Source organism: Lagopus muta, chromosome 1 (genome assembly GCF_023343835.1).
Source record: "Lagopus muta isolate bLagMut1 chromosome 1, bLagMut1 primary, whole genome shotgun sequence".
In the NCBI taxonomy this organism is placed as follows: Eukaryota; Metazoa; Chordata; class Aves; order Galliformes; family Phasianidae; genus Lagopus; species Lagopus muta.
The window spans coordinates 155,271,268-155,296,032 of record NC_064433.1 but is presented as its reverse complement, the minus strand read 5'-3'; the positions used below and the strand labels follow the sequence as shown (position 1 = coordinate 155,296,032).

Here is a 24,765-nt window from a genome sequence, read left to right as displayed (position 1 = left end):
ATAACACAGGAAAGACAGAGTATCGTTAATACTCAGCAAAATACAGTGTGTATTACGCTTAGATTTCTAAATATAGCACTTACAAAGTATCATGTTTATTAACTGACAATATCAAATAATGATGAAACAAAACTGAATGAATGCGTAACAATTTCATTATTTTCACACCAGGCCCTAACAAAAATAAAATGGCTCGAGCAATAAAACACGTATATTGAAAAAAAAATTCAATTGAAAATTAGATTATCCAAGTATTTATCCACCTACAATTATCTTGCATGGAACAGGAAATAAAGTAAATGTGATTCAGCAATATAAATAGATTTTTTTTTATTAATCTTACGGACAAGATACAATTAATCACTTAGATGATCCTCATACAACTGCAGAGCAGACTCAAAACACAAATGTGTTTTGTACTAAACTTCAGTGGATTTAGAAGCCTGCTCTCCCAGTACGTCCTGCACTGGTAAAAGCACTTTTTTAGAATTGATGCACAATCAGAACAAACCTGAGAGTATGTTTATTTTCTGGGTGAACACCATCTCACTTTGTCTCAGTCTCTGTTTCATCACTTCTGTGACAATGTCTTGGGAAAGATGTGTTAACTCATTCAAATCTTTTTCCAAAAGAACTTAATCATCTGCACCACGAGATTCAGTTATTCTTCACATAACTGCACCTTCGTAGTTTTAAAACTAAGTAAGCACTTTTAAGGTGCAATTTATCTGACCTATGTTTGCCGTCCACTTTTGGATGAGATGGATCACAATTTTTATTTCCTTCTGTTGAATCTAAGGGGAGTCTAAAATGACTAACTCGGATACAAATGTATGCATTCTTTTAAATGAATCCTGTAGTGAGAATTTAATACAGATGAAGTTCTCACTACCATAGCACAACTGACTGTCCAACAGGACAGATTGAATCTGTGCTAGTAATTCCCTTAATTTACTAACTGGTGTTCAGATCATAACATCCAATCCGTTGCCTTGTTTAGAAAATTTAACAATCACAATTAAAGGGTAGGGAAGCAGATCCTGCAAAATTATGAACTCCGCTGCCAGATTAGCATTACATTTAGCCATGAAATTCAAGACTCTTTCCGACTCCCATGAAGAGAAGCAAAATTCTTAAAGTTTAGTGACCTGGCTACACCTAAGTGATCTGATTCTGCTCTTCTGTACATTCCCAAAAGAAAGCTTTATGAAAGTATTCCTTTAGCTTCAAATGCCATGTTTTCAGTGTACCACATTTGTCCTTAAGGCTGTACAATTATGCCTTTCTTATCACCTCGACAACACTTTTCATGCATAGATCTCAAAATTTACAAAAGTAGATACCTGTCCCTGACAAGCATTTGTCTTCTGTCCTATGTTGTCAAAATTACAAGTACAGTCTTGTCTTTTAAAGAATTATGTCAAACACTAAGCACTGCAATACTGCAAAAATATTTTCAGCCTGAATTTGCTGCTTATCGTATTTTTACTTTTGTAAGAGTAGTTTTAGAAAAACGGACACGTTCATCCACCTAGTGGATGTGAACACAGATTCATCTTACATTAAGAGAAAATCATACATTAATAATTGTACGAAAGTAGAAAAAAAGTAAAATTAGCGTTCTGTTAAATAAAAGAAAAATTCTTACATATGAGTGATACTGTCATTGAACTGGAGAGAGTTTTAGAACAAGCTTGCTCTGGCTTTTTCACCCTATGATTTGGAATCTGCTCACAGTACTGCCAGCTTAACCAAAAAGGATTAACTCTCATATCCAACTGAGAACACAGATAATTCTCAGTAATTGGTAAAAAATGAAGATGAATGGGACTGAGAGATAAGGAGCAATTAGCTCATCAGCAGTTACAGCTGTGCACTCAATCCGGATCCATCTCTTGAGTCTCGGCCCCTTTTAAAGAACCCAGGCAGAATAAGCACAGGACACCCCCTCCCCAAAAATTGCTGTACCTGCCCATCATTTCTCTCTCTTCCATTTTATTTCTGCGCTATACAAAGACACCTGTCATAGCATTCTGTGTAAATTACTACCTCTCCCAGGACCTGTATCTACAGCCAATCTTCTTTTTACACTTTAAAAAAAAAAAAAAAAGGGAAAAGGGAAAGGAAAAAAAATGGAAACCAAATGACTACTGTAGACACTCTTAAGTTCCCTGTCAATCGTTTCATTATAGCAGCATCATCTGTTTGAAAATATAAGCAATTCCCTCATCTAATTATAGGGAGGATTTGAGGTTCATTAACATTGCCAAGGCAGAGAATCAGATGTGCAACTGCAGAGCTGTGCTCAGTGGCCTGCATTCTCTGTTTCCTTTTATTTGCTTTTTCAAGGTCTCCAAGACTTTTTCCTGAAACCATAAAAGTAATTCTTTCCTTCAAAATAGACATGTGTGTTTAGAAAAAGGAAATGACTGCATGTTGTACTGTTCTATTATTGGGCAAGGTCACTGGAGAAAAAATAATTTAACTTAAATCATTTTATCTCTGATTCTGGATTAAAAAAAAAAAAAAAAACAACAAGCAAGTAATCATCATTACTTATGAACAACACATCTCAGGAAATCTTAAGACGCGTCTCATAATTTTAAATATTACAAGGCAAGGCGGGTGAACAGGAAACCTAACAAGAAAACCTCTTAAATTTCAGCACATTTGGTGGTTGTTTATGGATTAACATGCTAGCCAAGTGTAAAATCTTGCTTTGCATTTCCTAACTGTGTTTAGAAACTGAGAACACCAAAGTCTTCACAATTGCTTCACTTCCTTAAAGAAATAATAGCTTTTTCTTTTTTTTTTTTTTTCGTATGAATGTAATTTAAACAATGACATTTTCTTAGGACATCTGTTTTGTGATCACATTTTGAATAGATATGAACTCATTTCCTACTAAGCAAGTAATTTACTATTGTTGATAGTTGTTTACGAGTTTTATGAGTCAGATTTTAGCAAGTGGCAAAGGCCTTTACAAATCCTTGGAGTATTCCCTAAACAGTACGCACAGTATATTCATTATATAAAATGTCTGGGAAGTATAGACTGTTCTTCACTTCCTACCATGTTGTAGAATGCAAAGCCTAGCTCACAGAAAGAGCTTTAAACACATTTACATTTAAAGGCTTCTATCTTTTGTGGCTGCAGGTTAATGAAGTACAATGGCAGGGCAGTAAGTACTTAAGCAGCAAGGAAATAATTGAGGAGCTCTACCTATCGTTAACTTTGGAGTATGAGATGGTAAATATGCAACTGATCCTAATAATACTGGAAGATGTTAATATGACAAAGAGCAGAACCTCTTAAATGAAATTTAAAGTTTGACCTTGTCACTCTCTTTCTTTTAACTCTGAAATTAAAACCAAAACCACAGCATAATCTTAGAAACAATGCATTTTGTTTGATGCCATACGGAATTCATTTTTTAAACAAGAAAACATTAATTTATCTATCCTGCCTATTGTATGTAGAATTGCCACTAAAGAGAACCCAGGACATTTTTCCTCCTTATCTGCAATGTAGCTCATATCAGCCAAGCTGTCACAAGACAGTACTTGATATAAACAAGAGATTGCAAAGACATCGCAGTAATCAATATTAGGATGGCTACAGTATGGAAGCCCCAACCACTGCATATCATTTGTCTCAGCATCTATTTCTATGACCAAATGAAGCATTAATTCAAATCATAAATCTATGGTGATTTAAATCTGGGAATGAGCACCTGCCTGCTTTAATGATTTATTTTGTACATTTCAGTAAGCAGGAGATTTGTCCATATGAACTGACAGGTCACCTTCAGATGCCAGTAGCAGACTGTTTATCACCATGCAGACTAGCATCTCATCTTAGCAAGTAAATATTAAACTAAAAGAATCCAATTGATTGTGGATGGGGGAGAAAGGCGTTGCAGCCATATATTTTACTCAGTGTGTTAATACCTCACTCTGATTCCTCTGTAATTTCTTTTTTTTCTACCCTTTCTTTTCCCTTCTGAAATGGTAATTCTGGTGGGAGGATGCAAGCTCAAGGTTACCATGCAAAACTGAGAGATATAAAATAATTACTTGTTAGTATCATTGGTTTCCTTTAACTCCCTTCACTCACTAACCTTTTGGCCACTGCTTCAAAAGATCAAGTTAATAAATTTGTGTAGTGTTCTGTGTAATTATACAATGTTCATTTACAAAAATGACTTCTGTAAGTCACATTAAGCATCTGATTAAAACCAAAAAGCAAGACAATTCAGAAGTAAACAAATCTGTGATAAGCCTGACAATTTGACTCTAGAGCCCATATTTCATTTTTCCTCTTTTACATATATGACGAAAGTCCAAAAATGAGGCATGTTCAATCCATGTAATTAACATACCATAGTGCCTGTTACACATGGGATAAATTGTAAATTAAGCTTTCAGAATGTTTTTTTGTTTGTTTGTTTCTAATTTGGTCTGGTGCATAACATCATTTAAAACATAAACAAATAACTGATTACTTTTTCTGTTTTGCTCCTTTCTTCTGTCAACGTTCAGAAGTTTCAAATTTATTCTTATTAAGTCATAATTTAAATTGTTAATGATATATGGATTTGATAATATTTAATTGAAAAACCATAAACATCTGAAAAAAAAATGAAAAAAAAAAACAATCCACCCACACGTATACCCGTAACATGCAACACTTCTGAAATACGAGTTCCTGTCAAGATAATACAATATGCTGATTTTCAGTAATGCAAATGTCAAATAGAGACTTAATGAACCTAATAACATTCTGGCATCATTATTACCAATCATCACTTTTCTGATTCCATAGGCATAACTGACCCTGGACACTAGACAGGATCCACTATGCAGGAAAAAATAAATACAAATCATTTTTGAGAAAATCTCTGTAGGAAGAGTATACTTCAGAACTCTACACACAATCAAGCAGGCTATATTTCCAGATGCACTGCTCATGGAATAGAGACAACTGTATGCTATTCAATGTATTCAGAAGACCAATTCTATTTTTTCAGAACAAAATGAACTAAATTCTTCATTCTGTTAAGTAGGGAAATTAAGTGAAGTTAACAAGTAAGTTAAGGGGCTGAAAAGGAATTTTGACAATGACAATACTGTTACTTCACTTACTTCGTCCTACTAAAATAGCTTGAATACATTTTAAATAGGCAGTATGTGCAAGAGCAGATCAACTATTTAAATCAGGTCTCAAACAATGATTTTGAGATGGGTTCTTAATTATTTTTATTCAGATGGAATTCAGCTGTTCCTTCTACAGATCTCACAACTTCATGCAGTTTACACGTTCATTATTTGCAAACTTCCCTATTTCCATAAATAGGCAACTGGTTTATCGCTAGTACTGCCAAGCAAAGTAACACTTTTCTAACTCAAAATTTGAGCATTTTGTTTTGCACTGAAATTCAAATCTAAACTAGCTTCGAGTTCAGGCTCTTTCCCTTGAATTTTGCATTTACACTTTTCACTCCTCATTATTTTACTGTTCCTTCAGCATCTCAGGGTCTACCTGGCCCTTTCATTTTACTTGTTTATATCCACACCCCTTCCAGATTTTAAAGACACCCGCCTGATCTTCAACGTTTCCACACTGTCCTCTTCTTTTCGAGAGGACAACTTTCCCAGTAATATTATACTGATTGCATGTGTTGATAACCAAGTACTATCACAATCATTTAAGATCGTTTTATCACAGAAGCATTTTTAAAAGATTTCTTCAAAGGAAAACAAAAATCTGGTTTTCACTTCATGTGATCTTGCATGCATATTGTTGATAATTAAAATAGCATTCCTTGGTGAACTGATTTTTGTACTGCCACATTACTTCTTAATAACAGCCTACTAATGCTACTGAATTGTACAGAATTACAGTTCATGAATATATTTACTTATATTGAGACAAGTACATAACTAATTAAGACTCATTTCAGTTGTACTTAAGAGATGTAATATGAAAAGCTAACCAGAATTTAACAGAAGAGCAAAAAAAAAAAAAAAAAACAAAAAAAAACCCTAGAACTCCTTTTTTCAGCCATTTTATTCCAACATACACCAATCTTGCCTCCAGTCTCCTGAACATACCTCTTTGTCATTGAATTTCTGTTGCTGAGTTAATACTGTCTCAACATGATAAAAGGAACCAATACAATGAAATGGCATAACAAAACCTTTTACAGCAGACACACACAGATGATTAAAGATTTAATCAAAAACAACAAAAAGTTACCCTCGCTTTGAAGTATGCGTTAGCAAAACAAATCGTCCAAACAAATGAATAAAGTATACTGAAACAATTCTTTCTGAGAAAGAACATGAGTTGCTGATGGCTGCTTAAGAAATGGAAAACCCTGTTAACTACATTTTAAGAATGTTTTTATTAAAATAAAATATGATAGGAACTGCAGAGCATGGCAATAATTTATTGTGTATGTATGTTTTCCTTTTGTCACAGGGCACATGAAAGTATGAAATATTTTCCTTTCAAGCTTGTGTTCTGAATTACCTAAAGTCGATACCCAGCACACTGAGCAGGAGACATTGTTAAATTTCATTTTGACACCATCATCTGTCACCCCACCTGTACTTTGACAAATGAACTCTAAGCAATCAAACCACTTTCCTTCATGGAAAATATTAACTGAAGTCTGCAAAAGTAACCTGTAAAGGAAAGAATGTTTTTGTAATAGTAACAATGCTGAACATGGGTGTAAAGGTCATACACAAAACAAAACAAAACAAAAAAAAGGAAAACTAATATGCAACACTTTACACCAAATCAAAGTTTTCAGAAGGAGGGCCAAGAGGATCACCATTTTAATAAAATTCTTGAGTGTTATGTATAAATAATAATGCTGTATCTGAGACTTACCAACACTTGAATTCAGATCTCCATTTTCAGAGTCTGCTCCATGCTGGTTATTATTTGCATGGTAGTTGGACATAGCTTCCAATTTAATTTTTTTCACTTTCATTGCTTCTGCTATGGCAGCATTGGTGGCAGCTGCTGCTGCTGCAGCTGCTGCTGTCAAGCCTGCAAAGAAGTATGAATAACATTTAATACACATTATTCTATGATTCATCATTATTGTAGGGATTAAGACCGCTACTTTTCCTTCACACTGCCTATACAGCAAACAGAGAATACTGCAGTGTTCACCATTCCACTCATTTCATTTGAAGGTTATCAATTTTTTTCAAATCAAATGCTACACATCCTATTTAGATAGTTACTTCTAAATGTACTGCATCCACCTGAATCTTTACTCGGTGTTCAGAAACTGCAGTTAGAACACAGTCAAAACTAACTGTATCTATAAATATATGCTCTCAGAAATGAAATTTAACTTGTCTAAATGGTCTAAAAATGTCTCATTAAGAAGAGGTGAACACCCACTAAACCGTACCTAGAAAAAAACCTTTTAGATGCAAAGTGTTTTTACCATGTTAAATAGAAAGAAAAGAAAAAGAAAACACAAGTCTATAATTCATATTTATGAATAACAGATGAAAAAAATATAGACATTTATTTCCTGTTTCCCACATAACATCTAGATGATGTGGGCCCTCATAAGAAGCATTTTTATAAGAAGGGTTAGTTAAGCAGAACTTTGAGGTAACTACAAGGTTTGTAGAGCCTTGGTAGAACTTTGCTTTCCAAAAACTTCAAGGCATTATGTCATTTATCAACAAGAATACAATCTCTTAAACCTATTTAATCCTTAACCTAAAGCCACCATCAGGTACTTCAAGTGCTTTTCCTACCAAACCACATTTCTTCCATCCATCCATACACAAAAATGTTTTCCAAAAATGAGAGAAGTCTCTGTCTAAAGCAATTAACAGAAAATTTCCAGTAATGCCTTCAAAACTAAAAACAAGCTACAGTTTTTATGCAATGTTTTAATTTTTTTGCTTTCTTCCTTGAGGCAGAATAATTTGTCTGCTGTCTCCAGGCAGTGCTTCTTCTCTCTCCCATCGCTTTGCCCGAGCCTAGGTGATGATGGAGAGTAGTCAGTGTCAAAACTTCAAAAGAGCTATGCAGGAAAAGATCTCCACTTTCTGCTTATCCTGCATGATTAAGCAAGGAAGTAGAGATGAAAATTAAAGAAAATTAAAAGTAAGACATTAAAGAGAAGGCACTCCACTATGTAAGTGTTATGCAATAAAGCTACCAACATATACCCTCAACCTGTGTTGTCACATGAGTATGAGACCCTGAGACATTTGGAACCAAAATTCTTGCCCTGACAGGAGAGACAGCTTCAAAAATCTCACATTAATTAGTTCAAAGGAGTCTGCTTCTCTGCTTTTCAGCTAGCCTAGGAGGTGTGAAGTGTGTTGCATATCTCAAGAGAAATTAACTCCACTACTTAATACTGGGCCTAGGCTTCTGCTCAGCATAGGAAGAGTGCACTTTAGATGGAAGGACCCAATAAACAAATAATCCCAAGTTGATGAGGTAAATATTTCTATTATTATTGCCACCCAGATCCTTCTGTTGTCTCTTTTGCCTTCTTAAATGAAAAATAAGTTCACTATTGCCATGTTTTCAGCTAGCAGTGGGGAGAGAAAGAAGGCCACTCAATGGGGAGAAAGCAGAAGGTGAACAGACCTTGAGAGAATCTCTGCCATCATGGAGAAAACATGGTGGCATGAACAGTACCTTTTAATATATGATGTCTTAACTCAAGGTCGCTTTCCCTAATTTCTCTGCATGACTGCATAAGCATTAGCAAACAACTCCAGTCTCATAAACAGACTTCCAACACCTTCAAGTGCAATAAGAATTACCAAGTATGTGATAATTACATTCTGCACCGGCAGATCAATATTATTTAGAAAACTGCTATTTCAGGGAGAAGTACTAAAGTAAAACAAAAAATAAAAAATAATATTTAAAAGAAATCAAAACGTGGATGAACTTCATTTTATTTTAGTTTCTGCTTCCATTACATAATGTGTGTGTTCTGATCTTTAAGAAGATATTGACAATGACATGGATTACTTCCAATGATATTTTTATCTCAGAGGAAGGATATGAAGTTATACATTATACAGATTTGGTTACAGTCCCTAAATTAGGCCACCAAGAAAGGGACAGTGCACCTCTGAACCTGGGTTTGCATCCTGTGTTCATTAAACAATACAATATCCTATGCTTCCTTTTTTTCTATATACACCACTCACAAGCTAAAACTAGCATATTTAAAGAACAAACCTGTAGAGAAATATCCAAATACCAATATATAACACCATTATAATTACAAGAGCAGGCCTCAAACTTTTGGTTTTGACTGCACTCTGAGACCAGTTGTTAAGAAATTCCATGTGTTAGTATAAGCACCATATTAAACAGATAATCCATTGGACTTGTGAGCTCATCTGGAAGAACAGTTTTTCACTGAGAAATATTATTTTTCCCACTGCAGAACTGCTAAAATTCACTCTCTCTTTTGCTATAAAATTTGCAAAAAATGTTTGCATTTTATCCTTTTCTCTGAAGTAGGCTGTAGTGTTTCTCTGTAGAGGAAACCATAGCCTCTGGATATGGACTAGGAAAATAAAACACAGCTTAGATCTGTAATACTTTTTTCAAAACAGTGGTTGCAAAAATAAATGATAATTTAAAAAAAGTAGAAACTAAATTTTGAATTTTATTCTGACTCTCATACACTTGTGTAAGTAATTGAAATGATTGCTTTGCCACACAGCAATTAATTTAAACTGCAAGAATCTGAAATGTCTCTTTTATACAAGCACAAATGGGGGTGGGAAAGGGATTGAGTATGGAATAATCCAAAGAAATGTAGCTTAATCATGGCAATTCTACCTTACAACAGTTTTGCCTTACTGATAATTTTTTGCTATCATTCCACTGCCATAATACAGCAAAGCGAATGGCAAGGAAGGTCCAAGCCAGTCACCAGAGCCCCTGGCATTACAACATTACAATCAAAGGTGCACTGTACAATGAATGAAACAGAGCAAAAATTTCTTGCTAGCACACTGCCCTACCTGTTTCACCAAAAGAGGCCCTAATATATAACACAAATACAAGAGATTAATAAGATGCTATGTAAAATCTATATTTGTCCATATGTATATTTTAAAATTATAAACGTTAAAGTTCACATGTGCTTGGGTAAATACTTGCAATTATTTCTTAAACTGGTTGTTTGAAAAAGACCTCTGACCTAACATTAATTAGTATCACTTCTCTCTTACAGCAAGTAGCCACAGAACTTCCAAGGTGTATGTTTTTCGTTACAGAAATTTTATCATCAATACAAGATAAGTCATCTATAAAGGCAACTGCAATGGAAAACAGAATAAGAATCACACTGAACAGCCACTTAGTTACTTTTTATTCTTTACAAAAATTTATCTGGACAGTTAAAAAGTGTCCAGGCCAAAATATTCAATGGATTAAAGTCAGTGCTGGCTGTCATTAATATTCTGAAATTGATAAGTTGTTTATGTCTGGCATTCTTCCTGCTGATTATGCAGTGAGACAGGCAGCTTTATAAATATCTCATCACTCCATAGACACACAACTTTCATCGACAGTGCTCATGCACAGCTATTAGCAATATGAATCTAACCATTACAAGAGGAAAGAAAATCGAACATGTGGCATTAATACGCAGTCCTGGTTCCTAACCATCTGATAGGCAGATGGTGTAAAGCGGATTCTCCAGCTGAAATGAAGGGGCACATCATTTAAAACCTTGTTTGCATTCTAACTGATATCAGTGCCATATTGATATACATGATACATCATGGCAGTATTTGAACAATCTAGTTTGTTTCAGTCATAAATGTTTACAGCCTTGTTTTTTATCTTTAAAAGCATGTTCTGAAGAGCGTATTTTTAATTTATGAAACCTATTGTTTACTTCTGTTGAACCAGAAGATTAGCAAAGAGCAAGAATATTAAATTACCACAACCACAGCAGTATAACTAAGATGGATGAATAAAGTATGTTTTTTTCAATAAAAGATGTTAGTAAAGGAATTAAAAAATTAGCCTAGGCATTTTATGCATTAAATACACTTATTCATTTAAACCTTACAGCTTTTTTCCCATGTGACATACTTAGAACTTTAACGCTTTATAAAGCTATTCATTTAAATCTCTTACTGCATGCAATTAATCTTGTCCAACAATTTAATTCAAAATGCAAAACATCAGAAAGTAAAGTTCAATTCAACATCATGGTTCTGAAGTAATCTCAGTACTGCTGACAGTTCCTATAGACTCATCAGCAAAAGACTGCTCAAGGTGTCTTGTAGGAACCGCATGAATTTGAATTACAACTCAATTGAAAGCTCTCCAAGCCTTAGTAGGAACTCAAGAACAAGAAGCAGAACACCAAAAGTGTGAATGATCCTTTTCTACAAAGACCTTCCTCTTCTGTCACTAGATTACTTTGGCCTGTTGGGTGTGTTTGTTAATTATGTTAATAAAGTTGCAGCCTGCTGCCTCTGCCAAATATAATCATAAGCATTTCCTGCCAAGTTCTGGTTTAATTTACACCCATGCAAATCTAGTGACGACAGAATTTTCTGGGTGAGAATGAGACCAGAAGTATGCCCAGTATGCATGGTCTATAACGCTGAAAAATGAGTGAATGAAACACAATGACAAAACACATTACATCTTCAGGATAAAAAAAATGTAGTGATTTAAAAGCAAAATGCCCAAGAAAGCTGTCATATATAATGGCAGATTTTCAAAAAGTGTACAAAGTACTATTGGAGACACACAATTTCCAGCAAATACTATTCCCTGCCTTTAGAGACTGCTTTTAAAACTTACAGTTTTTATGGGATGATGATTTTACACCACATCCTATTTGTGGAAGAAAAATATAAAATAAAGCATGAGCATACTTCTCAGGATCAAATATGTCTCAACATTCACAATTTGAATTTTATCCCTAAACCTGGTCTGCAGATAAACTACAAATATATTTCAGTAACTGATTTAACTTTTAACTTTCTTCATATTATTTCTAATAGTAATTGCCATTCCTAATAATCATTCCTAGTAATTATTAACTTCCTCAATATAAGTTCTTTTTTCCTCTACATATACCACATTTATACATGCTTATGGGTACATAAAGAAATCCAATAATAAATGTATGTATTTTCACAACCGCTTTCTTTAGGACATTTATACTATTTTCATGATTCCTCATCTTTTCATCATACAACAGATAGAAAATAAAAAAAATGACAGTCAGCAATGTGTTACATTTAATTTAATTTATTTGCTGGAAAGTTCATTCAACATAAACATTTAATTCACTGCATGAGAGGAGATCCAAACTGCATCTAAATTCTCAAAGAAATCCTTTCATTATTCTGCATTAATGTTCAATCTTTCTTCTTATAGTTTATTTCAGTGTCACAGACATGAAAATAATTTATGTATTTTCTTGACTTAATTCCAAATTTCGTACTGAAGTTCTTGCAAAATCAAAAATCTTACTATAATCTGAAACACTCTTCTTGAGAAATAAATGCAGTGTTACTCCCGAAGACTTGACACTGATCACTGCAGATTGTTGCAATGGTTTCATGGGTTTCTGCGGTTCATATGTAGGTTTCTGGTAGCTTACTACACTGCCACCAAGTTATTTCAAACAAAATAGGATCCAACCTCAGTCTCTGATCTAATGGGTGTTTTATAGTGTGATACATAAAACAAGAATGGGAAAGCAATCTTCAGGAGAACAAAGATCTGATTACACAGATTGTCGAATGGGGAACTTCACACTGTACTATAATGTTATGCTAAGATACACCAAGTTTCATTAGTAGAGTCCTTTATGTATAAAGAACTGGTATCTGACAGTCATTCAGAAGATTTATTTTTCTTAATTCTCCTGGATTGATTCTATACAACAATACTAGCATACCCCAGAATAGTCATTCTCTTTCATTTTGGGATAACAACAAAATCCTTGTCTGGCCTTTCTAGTTTTATCTTCCTGCTCAGCTTGATGGTTCAGCATAAGCTGCTCGTACAGATTATTTTTGAATATTCTTAAAATGGATATTAATAAAAGAATCATGTAAATAAATAAAGGTGGAATAACTAATTGCACTTCCAGCATTTTTAAAGAAGAATTACTTAGAAAAATTCAACCACGTGATACAAGTGGTGAAACTAACATGGTGAACTAAAATGAAGTTGCCAATCTTGCACAAACCAGTGTTTGTGAGTCTCAAACCATCTGTTGTTCATCAGAACTAATCAGACCTTTTTCCTGTAACTACTCCTAAATTGCAATATGATTTTTTTTTTTTTGGTCTGGGTATTGCCTTTAAAATAAACAAGCAAAAGAGCTAAATTTCCACAGCAACTTCCAAATCTAAAAAACTTTTTTACATATAATGTATCCCTGCAATGAATAAATTGCAGGAATAAAACATGGACCTAGAAAGAAGCAATGTCCTTTTGATCTGTTTTGCTGAAAGCAAAGAAAACTTAACACTGAGATTTTATTTCAGAGAACTACTGGCAGGTTCAGAAATGGTGAGGAAAAAAAAAAAAAGAAAGCAGCAAATGTAATGATTTTATCACCAATAGCTACCATCTATGGGACTGATGGTTATATATCCCATGAAGATATTCTTTACTGTGAATTTATTTCTTTGTAATGAGGAGTAAAATGTATAATCTTGATGTGCATTTCAAATAATCTGACAAATCTGTGATTGTTTGATTGGTTCAATGCAATCATGGCAGAATAAACAATGCACTCTGCACAAATGCCTTGCTATATATTATATTTTTCAGCAACAGTTTAAAATACCACTGGAATGCAGACAGCTTCACAACAATACAATTAAGAGGGAACATTCTTTCTTAAAAAACAGCCATCTTTTCAAAAGCAATAGATTCTCAGTTCTCATTCAGCCTATTGCATTATTCATTTCATGTGCAACCTCACGCTGGACCATAAATTGTTACTTTATCTAATCAAAGGCGACTTAACTCCACAGAAGGTCAAAGGTTTAATTTTGTGAAGTATTATCTTACGCTATGAGTTTAACTGAAAAATAGAAGAAGAAAAACAGCCAAGAAACTGGTAATAAATGAACCTTTATTGCCTCAGGCATTGGCCTAGTTAATAAACTTTCATTGAAGGTTTCTTTCAACTGTTATGGACAATGAGGTAAAAAAAATCTTAAATTACAGCCATGTGTGACTTTTAAAGCAGGCATTCTTTTTTATCTCAACCTCCCTAGCTTAGGAAAAGACAAAGAGATTGTCTTCAATTTCTTAACCAAAAATGTATGCTTCTAAACAGATGAAAAAGTGCAGATCAAGCCTTTTTAAAAGCAGAGGTCAGCTTTGAACAGTATAAAAAATACTTTTACTTACGTGTCAAATCTTGATCCACAATCTCTTTAATGGAATAGTATGCAATCCAAAAACATAAAAAATGAGGTATGTGTGAAAGGAAAATATATATACTAACAATATATTATGCTAACAATGATGCCCAGATCCTAATAGACTTTCTGTTTCACATTTGCATTGCTGGAGTGTAATAATGGCTCTTGTTTAATAGAATGACTTATTATGGGAACAACTTCCCTGCACCTTTTGCAAACAGAAGTTCCTTTATTCTTTTTGTGTGTTTTATCTCATTTTCTCACAACTCTGTTCCCTCTGTTACAAGAAATTAAAAGGTTTAACATAATGACAGTTACTGATAGTTATTGGTGTTCCATGAATTTCCCTGATTAGCATTCTTAAATTTGACTAACTGTGATGTCTTTTATTGACACATTCTTTGAGTCTTGTACAGAGAAACGCATTTCATTATAAGGTCAAAAATAGAATAAGAAAATCAGTAGAACTTAATAAAGCCTTGGTCTTCAGCCTAATTTATAACTAGATGGACACAATTAATTAATTGCAACACTGCTACAATTCAAAAATACCAAAAGGACATGTTCATGCCTGTAACAGCAGTAATGTAGCTAAGTACTCATAATCTTTCAACCAGCAGGAGCTTTTGTAGTTTTTTTTTTATAAACCTAATCCACAGCTTGACGCAGATCCTGGGGTAATGGCACACAGTTCTTTGATTAAACTAATATCTGAACAATGTCAAAGAAGCCCGATGGCCCAATGGAAGTCTCCCTACAACTTCAGAGCTCAACCTTGCAAGCAGAACTGCCAAATTCATTCCTACAGACCAACTGTTGTACAAACACCTGATCTTTTGCATGAAATATATCTTATTTTACTATTCACTATATCTTATTCACTATTTCTTGAAGATAGTTTGAAGAAAGTTTATACAGCATTATTTATTAACAATGTAAAAATATGCTACATGAATACCCAAAGTTTAAATATTTTTGAAGCACATTTCTAACTCTATCTTGTCAAGCTTAGATTAAAATTAGCATATTCCACCTAGCCCCCCCAAAACAATCAAAACAACCCTTCGTATTACAACATATATTGACAAATTTTGTAACATTCTTTGGATTGCTGTTTGTATCCATATTTGCAAGTATAAAAACCGTTATAACATCGGAAGTCAATATAGGAAAAGATTCCAGAAATCTACCAGTTATTTCAAGGCCTGTGTGTCAGTGTTTTAGTGCACAAAGTAAGATGAGAGAATTTTCATGTTTCAAAGAATTCACCTGCAAGGATCGGGGCAGTCCTATCTCCTCTACTACCTTCAAGATCTGCATGGTGGCCATGGGGCTGTTTCTTTTTTTTTCTTTTTCTTTCTTTCTTCCTTTTTTCTAAAGTTTTGTCAATCCATTATACATCATGCTGCGCCAGAGGCAAGGCATAGGGCTAAATGTACTATTACAGAACACTGATAGCAGACTATTGTACTGTGATGCAGAACTGTGATACTGTACAAAGTAGCTGTGATAATGACTTACAGGGAATGTGGAGTTGTCCTGCTTTCAGATTAAAAGGCAGTAAATTCTTACAGACAGCCCTCTCTCACTTCCATGCTCTACTTGTTGCACCAGGTAACGGATCACGGATTCGCACCAATCTCTGGGGTGTGCAATCTTTTTTTTGCATCTTGAGTGCAGATCAAAACACTAGTCAAATCACAGACTTTGGACATTGGGAAGCACACATAACTCTTTTCATGCCATGACAGTGGGATGGTGCGCATGTATCTTCACTAAGTGAAACCGTGGCCACGTTATGACTCCGTAGCAAACGATTACTCACTCTCTGACTCGTGGTGTGACATCTCTGAAAAAATTCATTTTATAACTCAGAATTATCTCATACTCAATAAGTAAACATTTGAGGACCCTGATGGTGTTAAAGGGGAAAATACGCTATTTATTATGCACACATAATCACTGTATTTGGTTAAAATACAGAAACAAACGTGCTAACTTCTGTACAGTATGTACTATATTGATGGAATTGATGCAATATTAAGAAAAACTGAAGCCTTTAGCAAACTTAGATTCCTATAATTGATTGTATGTGCTCCCAAAAGGCATAATCTTTGAAATGAGGAGCTGAACAGCAAATTTTCTACCTCAGTATGGACTAATATTCAAGACTCAACAAATACACAGCTTAACAAGATTTAAGTATGCAACTTAACAAGATCATCGCTGACCAAAGAAATCTTCATCATATCATGTGTGAATGAGAAATTAAGTTTATATCACTAGCTGTACTTTGTAAAATATAAAATTTTATGTTACCATGCTCTTCTTTAAATTGGTGGCGTTAATCAATAGTCAAAATATGATAAAAGTATTCCACATATTTCTCACTTTGCAGGTAGAACTAAACTGTAATTCACAGCAGTTAATTTAATTAATCTTTTCTTCAGGCATTAATGAACAGGCTGTGAACAGATTAGGGTTTTCCCCAAATCTATCTGTTACTGGAAATTTCTCCATCTTGTCAGGATTTGCAGAATAGAGGGATGGGATATGTGTTCTGTAATTTCTCATTACTCTAGGTTATGACCTTCTTATGGTTTCTAAATTCTATGTTTTACAATTCTCTCACACTGAGATTGGCAAAATGGACTGCAAACTTAGCACAAAGTGAGTAATAAAAATAATTGACAAAAATGTAATCAGTATCTAGATAATAACTCTTTTTTTTTTTTTTTTTTTTTTCCCCAGCCACAAGCAATCTAACTTCAGCCAACAGTAAGGTACAATATCAATATTTAACAATTAAAGTATCAACACCCTGACGGAGAATATGTCTTTGTCTTCTTAAATAAAAACATACACTGTCTGCTCCTGTTAGTGATGTTTATTTGGGGGGGATTTTATAGACACTACTAGTTCTCAAAACTCTAATCAGAAAATTTTCTCTAAGGAACACCTGGAAAATAGGACATGAACATTATTATTACACTGTGTTAGAAATCTGACCGTGCACATTCTAATTATTTGATAGTGATGTTTATTTAAAATCACGTTGGAAATCACACAGATAGGTAAAATGGCAAGCATACTGTGTTGCTTGTAGTTTAGAGAATTTCTTACGACACAACTCAAAAGCCTTGGTAGCCACTTCCTATAGTGGCCTGAAGAACATATTAGCTATGAAATATACCAAGGAGACTACTAAAGTACACAACAGTAAAATTTTTGGGAGGCATAAGCTTAAGAGAAAATGAGGGAAAATGACCGAGTTTGTGATAATTCCCTATGATGAATTTCCGAGTTTCTTTACAACTGAATTCTTAATCGGCAGTTAAGCATGTTAAAAAACATGCTCAGTTTTGGGAGCAAAGGAATTACTTTTTTAAAGGGTAAAGACATATTGCTAAAATGAATTTTCTGATATGGCATGCACAAAACTAAGGAGATATATATTTTTTTTTGGCCAGTGATCAGAGAAATGTCCACTTCTAGCATTCTTTCAGTTTATTCTGGTCTTTAATTGGGCATATTTATCATATGTTAAATTTTTTTGCCAAGCTTGAAAAGGAGTATTTGCTCTTAACTATCAAAATAGACTTTCAATGGCAATAACATGCCACAAAAGAGCCACATTTTATCTAGGCTGTATGCTAACCAGTGGGTGCTATGTAGAAAGGTTTCACATAATAAAAGCAGATGAATCAGCATGATTCTGTCCTTGCAGCAACAATATTTAATAAAGATGACATATTATCTATTGTAGACATTTATGTATGCAGCATGTAGTATCATGATCAAATCTGAAAAGTGTACATAAATTTTTCTTTGCTCTTTTCTCTCTTTGCTGTTGACACCTTGCCCTTCTCAACCATACAAAATACGTTTCAAAAGTGGCAATATAATACTGTCTCTATCACCAAGTTTTTGAAGGAAAATATTTACAAGTAGCTTTTTTCTGTTCTCATGTGTTTGTCATAAGAAAGCTTGCACTTCAGGAAACCCTTAGTGCTATCTTATACTTTCTTTGGAAACTGTTACTTTTAAGTATAAATGATTGATATTCCTCGTATGTAAGTGTATGGAATACAGAATGATTTCAGAGCACCAAAGACTGTCTCTTATGGTGATGATATACTGGGATACTGAATATTTTTACTGAGAATATTTCCAGTTTAATATTTCCAGTCTCTTAAACGAGCTGTTTGTTTTATTGATTATATCAACATTTGTACTCCAAACTATCAGAAATATTAACTTATTAATAGGACCAATTTTCATTTCTTTAATCTGGCTGTTGCATCAGCTCACCTCAGTCTCTTACCCTTTTAACAAACAGCCAAAATAAAATTGAACTTCAGTTCAATGAAGGCTCCTACCTCTGTGCTCTCTCCCACCAAATTGGTTCTTCATTAGCATTGAGTGTTTCACACAAGTGTTAACAGAAATAATAATAGCTGTAGAATGCCAAATGCTCAAAACACATCACCATTTATTTACTTTCTTTTTCACATTCTGTGCATTCTTATGAAAGACCCAGATGCAAAATTACGGAAGATATTTTTGCTAGCAGTAGGATTGGGCTTTTTGACAGATTTCATAAACAGTTATTTTGGCAGCTTTAGAGATGCCCCTAGGTCAGTCGCTTGGTTGGGCAGCTGATGGCTTGTCTGGTTCTCCTGACTGCCATTTTCTTATGATTTATCTTCAGTTAGTTGTAAATTAAATACAAGCAGATCATTGCCCCCACACCCACAAGACCTCAGCTTATCCATATAGACCGATTTCCTTCCAAATAAATCCTTACTGAGTATTAAGAAGAATCTGAACGGTTACGCTGAAATAAAATACCTGAATAATATCTGAACTGGTTTTGAGGCAGATCCCCTCTTTAAATAAAAATGTGGTTGTTCCAACTAAAGACAGAAGAAAAAATTAGAAGAAAAAAGACTCCTGAATTTTAATTCTGATTTTACCAGAAGGTATTGGATAGCTTACACAGGGTTTCCTAAAATAAATCAGCTAAGATTTGCACAAAGCTATAAAGGGAAAAGTGCCAAGCATATACTAATATTGTTATCAGCCCTGCTTCAAAACCTGTAAAGTCAAACAAAGTCCGCAAAATGAATATCAGACTTATCTAAGGGAGAACACAAGTTCAGAGTGAAGTACACACTGCACAAAGGAACACTGACAAAGAAACACTGCTTTCAAATTCACCACAAAACTGCACAATTTTTCAGACCTGGAGAAGAAGACAAAAATTCAAAAGTAAATGTTTTAGATTGTTATTAGTTTACCTGCCATTTTTTCCTTACAAAACAATCAATTTATAAGATACAAGATCTCTTAGTAACTTGGAATTCATTTCAAATCAAATTCAAGTTAATTAAAATTCTAAAGGTGAAATTTCTAGCAATTTTTCCTCACTGTATGATTATTTGTCAAAAAAATGACAGATGCTTAGAGGCTTATTAAAATAAATAAACCCTAAACTTCTGTTAGTACCAGAGCTAGTTAAATGCGGAATGTGTTCTTTCTAAGTCACCGACAATGCTATCAAGAGAGCATATAACGATTTGACCTTATCTTTGGATCATATTACAAAAAACAGGGCAATAAGAATTAAAAAAAAAACATATAACTGCTGTTCTAAATGAATGCCTCCTACTTTATGATGTTGGCTGATGATGTCAGAGGTGGATGTTGGTGGTATATTAGTAGAGGTTGAACCATCCCACCAATATTCTGTCACATCTTCTTGCCACATGACAGATGGCAGAAGAGGGGCAATCTGACAAAATGGTGCTTGACACAGAAGTGTGCATGAAGGAAAAGTGCTGTATTCCTCCATGCAGAAAAATTGTACCCACTGACATTCATCGACACTTGGTTCTGGAGACACTTGTTTCTGGAGACCAAACAGTGGATGCGAGCACAGTGAAGTAGTGAGTGGTACATTTCTGTGGTTGTGACCATGACATGAAAGACAAGCAATGCTCTGAATGGTCATGTACAGTTCTCTCATTGTGAAATGAAGAGACTCTCGATCAGCTTATCCACATAAACCAATGGAATATGACCAGGGAACTGTGTAATGAGCTAAATATTGGCTTCAGTGTGTTGGAAATGATGTTGGCAACATTAGAATATCAAAAGTTTGTGCCAGGTGGGTTCCACAAATGCCCACAGAGGAACAGAAAGAATAACATACACGTCTGTCAGAACCTATTGATCCAATACAAGGCTGAAGGTGCCAGCTTCCTGAATTACCAGTTACAAGATGAGGCATCACCACTACATGCTGGAATTCAAGCAGCAGTCCATGGATTGTTGACACATGAATTCTCCATCAAAGAAAAAGTTCAAGACACAGCCCTCAGTGTGTACAGTTATGTGCACTGTGTTTGGGGATAGGAAAGAGATGATTCTGGAACCTGGACAAACCATCAACTCTGATTGCTACATCATGACTTAGTCAGACTTCCAGAGTCAGGGTGTCAGAGGTGATAGCCTTTCTCCTGCAACACAATACCCATACTAGTTTGAAGACTGGAGTACCTTGCCAATCTTGGCTGACTAAACTACAACACTCACTGTATAGTCCAGATTTGGAGTCTTCTGACTTGCATCTGTTCAGGAAGGTGGACTGTACAGGCAGCATTTTCCTAGCAGTGATGCCATCACAGCTGCCTGAAATAGTGAGTTACCTCAGGTGGTACAGATGTTTACAAGCACAGCATGCAGGCTCTTGTTCATGACTGATAAAAAATGTATACCTAATGGTGGTTGACTGTGTTAAAAAATTAGTGTTTTGTAGCTGAGAATTTGTTCTATCAAGCGATGCTATGCTCTTTGTAACTGTTGTAGCTTCCATGGAAATAAATAGGATGCACTACTTTCAGGGCAACTTGTGTACTTCTAATTTAATAGTACAAAAAAAGACATCAGACATTTTAAAAATGTTCTGACAAGAGGAACAATGTGATTAAGATGTCCCTGCCTATAGCAGGAGTGTTGGAACTAGATGATCTTAAAGGTCATTCCAACCCAAACCATTTTATGATTCTATTATTCTATAATTATTGAACGAGTTGCCCAAACAAGTTGTGGGTGCCCCCTCCCTGGAGTTCTAGTCAAGACTGGATGTGGCTTTGAACAACCTGGTCTACTGGGAGGTGTTAAGTAAGATTAATACTAGAAAAAAAATGTGTATCAAGAATAAGATGAAAAAATGTCCAATATCTACACTGGTAAAAAGAGTGCATTTTTACCAATATTCAAACTTTATAGTTTTGAAGGAGGGTTTTAGGATATCTGAATTTTCTACTGATTTGCATTAAAAAAGAAGGATGTATGAAACCAATCAATTCTAGTAAGTGTGTAACTAGTGTATTTATATTTACTGGCATGGAGGAATGCTTCTGTGTAGCTCTGCAAATTAATAGAAATACCATGAAAGAGACAGAGATACTTGAATTTGTAGTTAGGAAGCTGCTGGCGTTGTGCATTACAGTGTAAGTGGGTCAGGACAAACACTTAACATTCAAATTTAAATATAATATTGTGTAACACAAGAAGATCTATAGAGTCATAATGTCTGAATATATTAGGTATGATGATAATATTTCTATTGATTTCAGTCTGTTAAAATAATGAAACTAGATTACGCAAATCAATTCTTGGAATACAACACGAAAGCATGTATTATTTGCTTTGCACTTTCAAAACACCATTTTCAAGTGAGATTGACTGCAACTGTTTTAGACTGTAGCTAAAAACAAGCACTAATTTTCTCTAAGTGTGCCTAAAAAAAGTCCTATAGTATTTTTCCTGCTCTCTTACGGTTGTCAGGCTTAACAATCTTTAAACTACCTTACAAACAGCTTTCTAACATGATTAATTATTTAAGACTCTAGCTCTTACATCATTACATCTGCAGGAGAGGAGGCGTTTCAATAGCAAGATCTACCATTAAGGACAATTAGATAGTGGTCTGTTTCCTTTCACTCACAAGATAAACTAAGAAAACACAGTAAAACAGTCAAGAACACAGTTTCTGGTAATGTCTTCATAGTTATATCTAAATAAATATTTCAAAGTATAACAAAAGCCAAGACATTGGTTTTTCAGGCTGTCAGGCACGGTATTTTTATTTCCAGAGAAAGAAATGTGCTCTTCTGTGTTTTCAGAATTATTTCTGCTTCAGATGGGAATCAGACTATAATCTAAAACATTTCAAAGATTAATTTTGTCCACTATCACTGCTCCAGTCATTAAAATACAACATTTTTGAGAATGTATGTTACAAAATGAGTGGTGATCCAGGACATGGAATACAATCAAATATGCAAAGCACAAAGCCTGTATTCAAAATGGAACTGTGAAGTAAAGACAAATTTGCACTGTGAATACAGTAAAAACTGTAAATCAGTTCTTTAAAAACAGAAGACAACAGTATGAGCCAAGAGCTGCAGGCATAACTTCCTAACTGGGTGTACAGAATGCTACAGATTTCCATACTGGCATAGCAAGTTAAAGACCTGCAATGGAGATTCACACTCCACTCTTGTTACCAGTACGTAATTATGCAACAGTATTTCTAATGATGGAGTCCCAAAGCAATGCTTCTTCTCTTCCCAGTGGAAAATATCTTTTGAAGGAAAGAGTGGCTGTGGGATTCAATAGGAGGGAAAACACATACCATAAAATATAATTAAAAATTGTGGAGGCTGCCTATGACAAGAATAACCATAAAAAACAGATACAAACCAGCTGGCTGTTAACAACTCCTAAGTTATAAAAATCTTAAACCTGCTGTAAAGCACTCAATTCGATTTACATAACCACAGAGCTGACATTCCTTTTAGGCTTCTCTGCTGGGGCTTATTTTGACATGTTTTAAGGCAGCATAAAAAGCAACTGTGAAAAGAAGACATGCATCATCTTACATAAAAATTCATTCTAGTCTTAAGATTGGACTTACACACTTAATCCCAGTGACTTTATTGAAACTGGGAAGCATCTTCAATGGCCACCGGTAATTCAATTTTCTAACGCTATTCCTTTGGTGCTCCTATTTTTGATAATGTTGATACCGTGTATACACACAAACAAAACTACACCTCAACAGAAGTTTAAGTTTCAGTATTAATGTACAAAGGATTAGCTCTAGCAGCTCTAGCACTGCACATTTAGCCATAGATTATGTTGCTCAAGACTGTGATCAGCCTTTGCTTAAAGAGAAAAGCATTCCTTAGGAATGTAATGATGCAGACAGCGTTTTACACAACTAACACAGCTTGCTGTAGGGAATTAAAATAAACAAAATAAAATAAAATCAATCTTACGTTGAGTGAAGTTTTGATGTATAAGTGCTGGCAGCTTACATTGCCCAGAGCACAGAATGAGTTTTGCCATTTAATAATTTGCTTGATTCACTGTGCTGCCTCATGCAGGGCATTTTATGCCTGATTTATGTTTAATCGAGTCACCTGCTTAATGTTAAGAAGGGTCACAGTTAGATAGAAGGGTTATGACCATACAGAGCTTTCAACATCTCCCAGTTCGACATAAGAAATGGGTGTAAGTGTTAGAGGTCAACCTTTTTCTTTTATTTTTATTTAATGTTCTCTATGGAATATTGCATAAAACATTAATGTACCACAAAACCAATTTGATTCCCTTTTGAAACACAGAAGGTAAATATGGATTAGGAGATTCAGAACAATGGCAAAATAAAATAAAAGCAATGTGTAATATTAGAAGTGATCATCTATATGTGAATTTCTTCTGTGATTGTAAAGTACAGCCTTACACAAAAGTGATTATAACTTTTCCTTTTAATAGACCTTTTAATAGATACACAATCCAATTAAATTTGATGACTATGAAGAAAAATAAAGATTATAAAAAACTTTCAGTATAATGTCAGGATTTATATTTCAGTGGAACATTCATTCTTTTAAAAGTGTAAAACTGGACATGAAGATTACCAGCATCTTCCTTCTGATAATACTATGAAAAAATTAATTCATGGAATAAATAATATTAGATGTGGCCAACTATTACAGGCCAGAGAACTCCGACACATCTGGTATTTATAAATATTTCTGATTCTCTTACTATAACAGCATGCTGAAAATTAATGTGGACAGGAAGGAAGGAAGGAAGGAAGGAAGGAAGGAAGGAAGGAAGGAAGGAAGGAAGGAAGGAAGGAAGGAAGGAAGGAAGGAAGGAAGGAAGGAAGGAAGGAAGGAGGGAAGGAGGGAAGGAAGGAAGGAGGGAAGGAAGGAAGGAAGGAAGGAAGGAAGGAAGGAAG

General features: G+C 34.5%; 1 protein-coding gene across 6 annotated transcripts in view; it reads right to left on the bottom strand.

Annotated features, from left to right (window-relative positions):
- The window catches only part of DACH1 (dachshund family transcription factor 1), a 354,874-nt gene that overhangs the window by 159,349 nt on the left and 170,760 nt on the right, over nt 1–24,765 (bottom strand). For all 6 annotated transcript variants that reach the window (XM_048934295.1, XM_048934293.1, XM_048934294.1 and 3 more), the window contains exon 3: nt 6,901–7,062. In XM_048934295.1, coding sequence (XP_048790252.1) covers nt 6,901–7,062 — 162 coding nt within the window. The remainder of the gene's footprint in view (nt 1–6,900; nt 7,063–24,765) is intronic.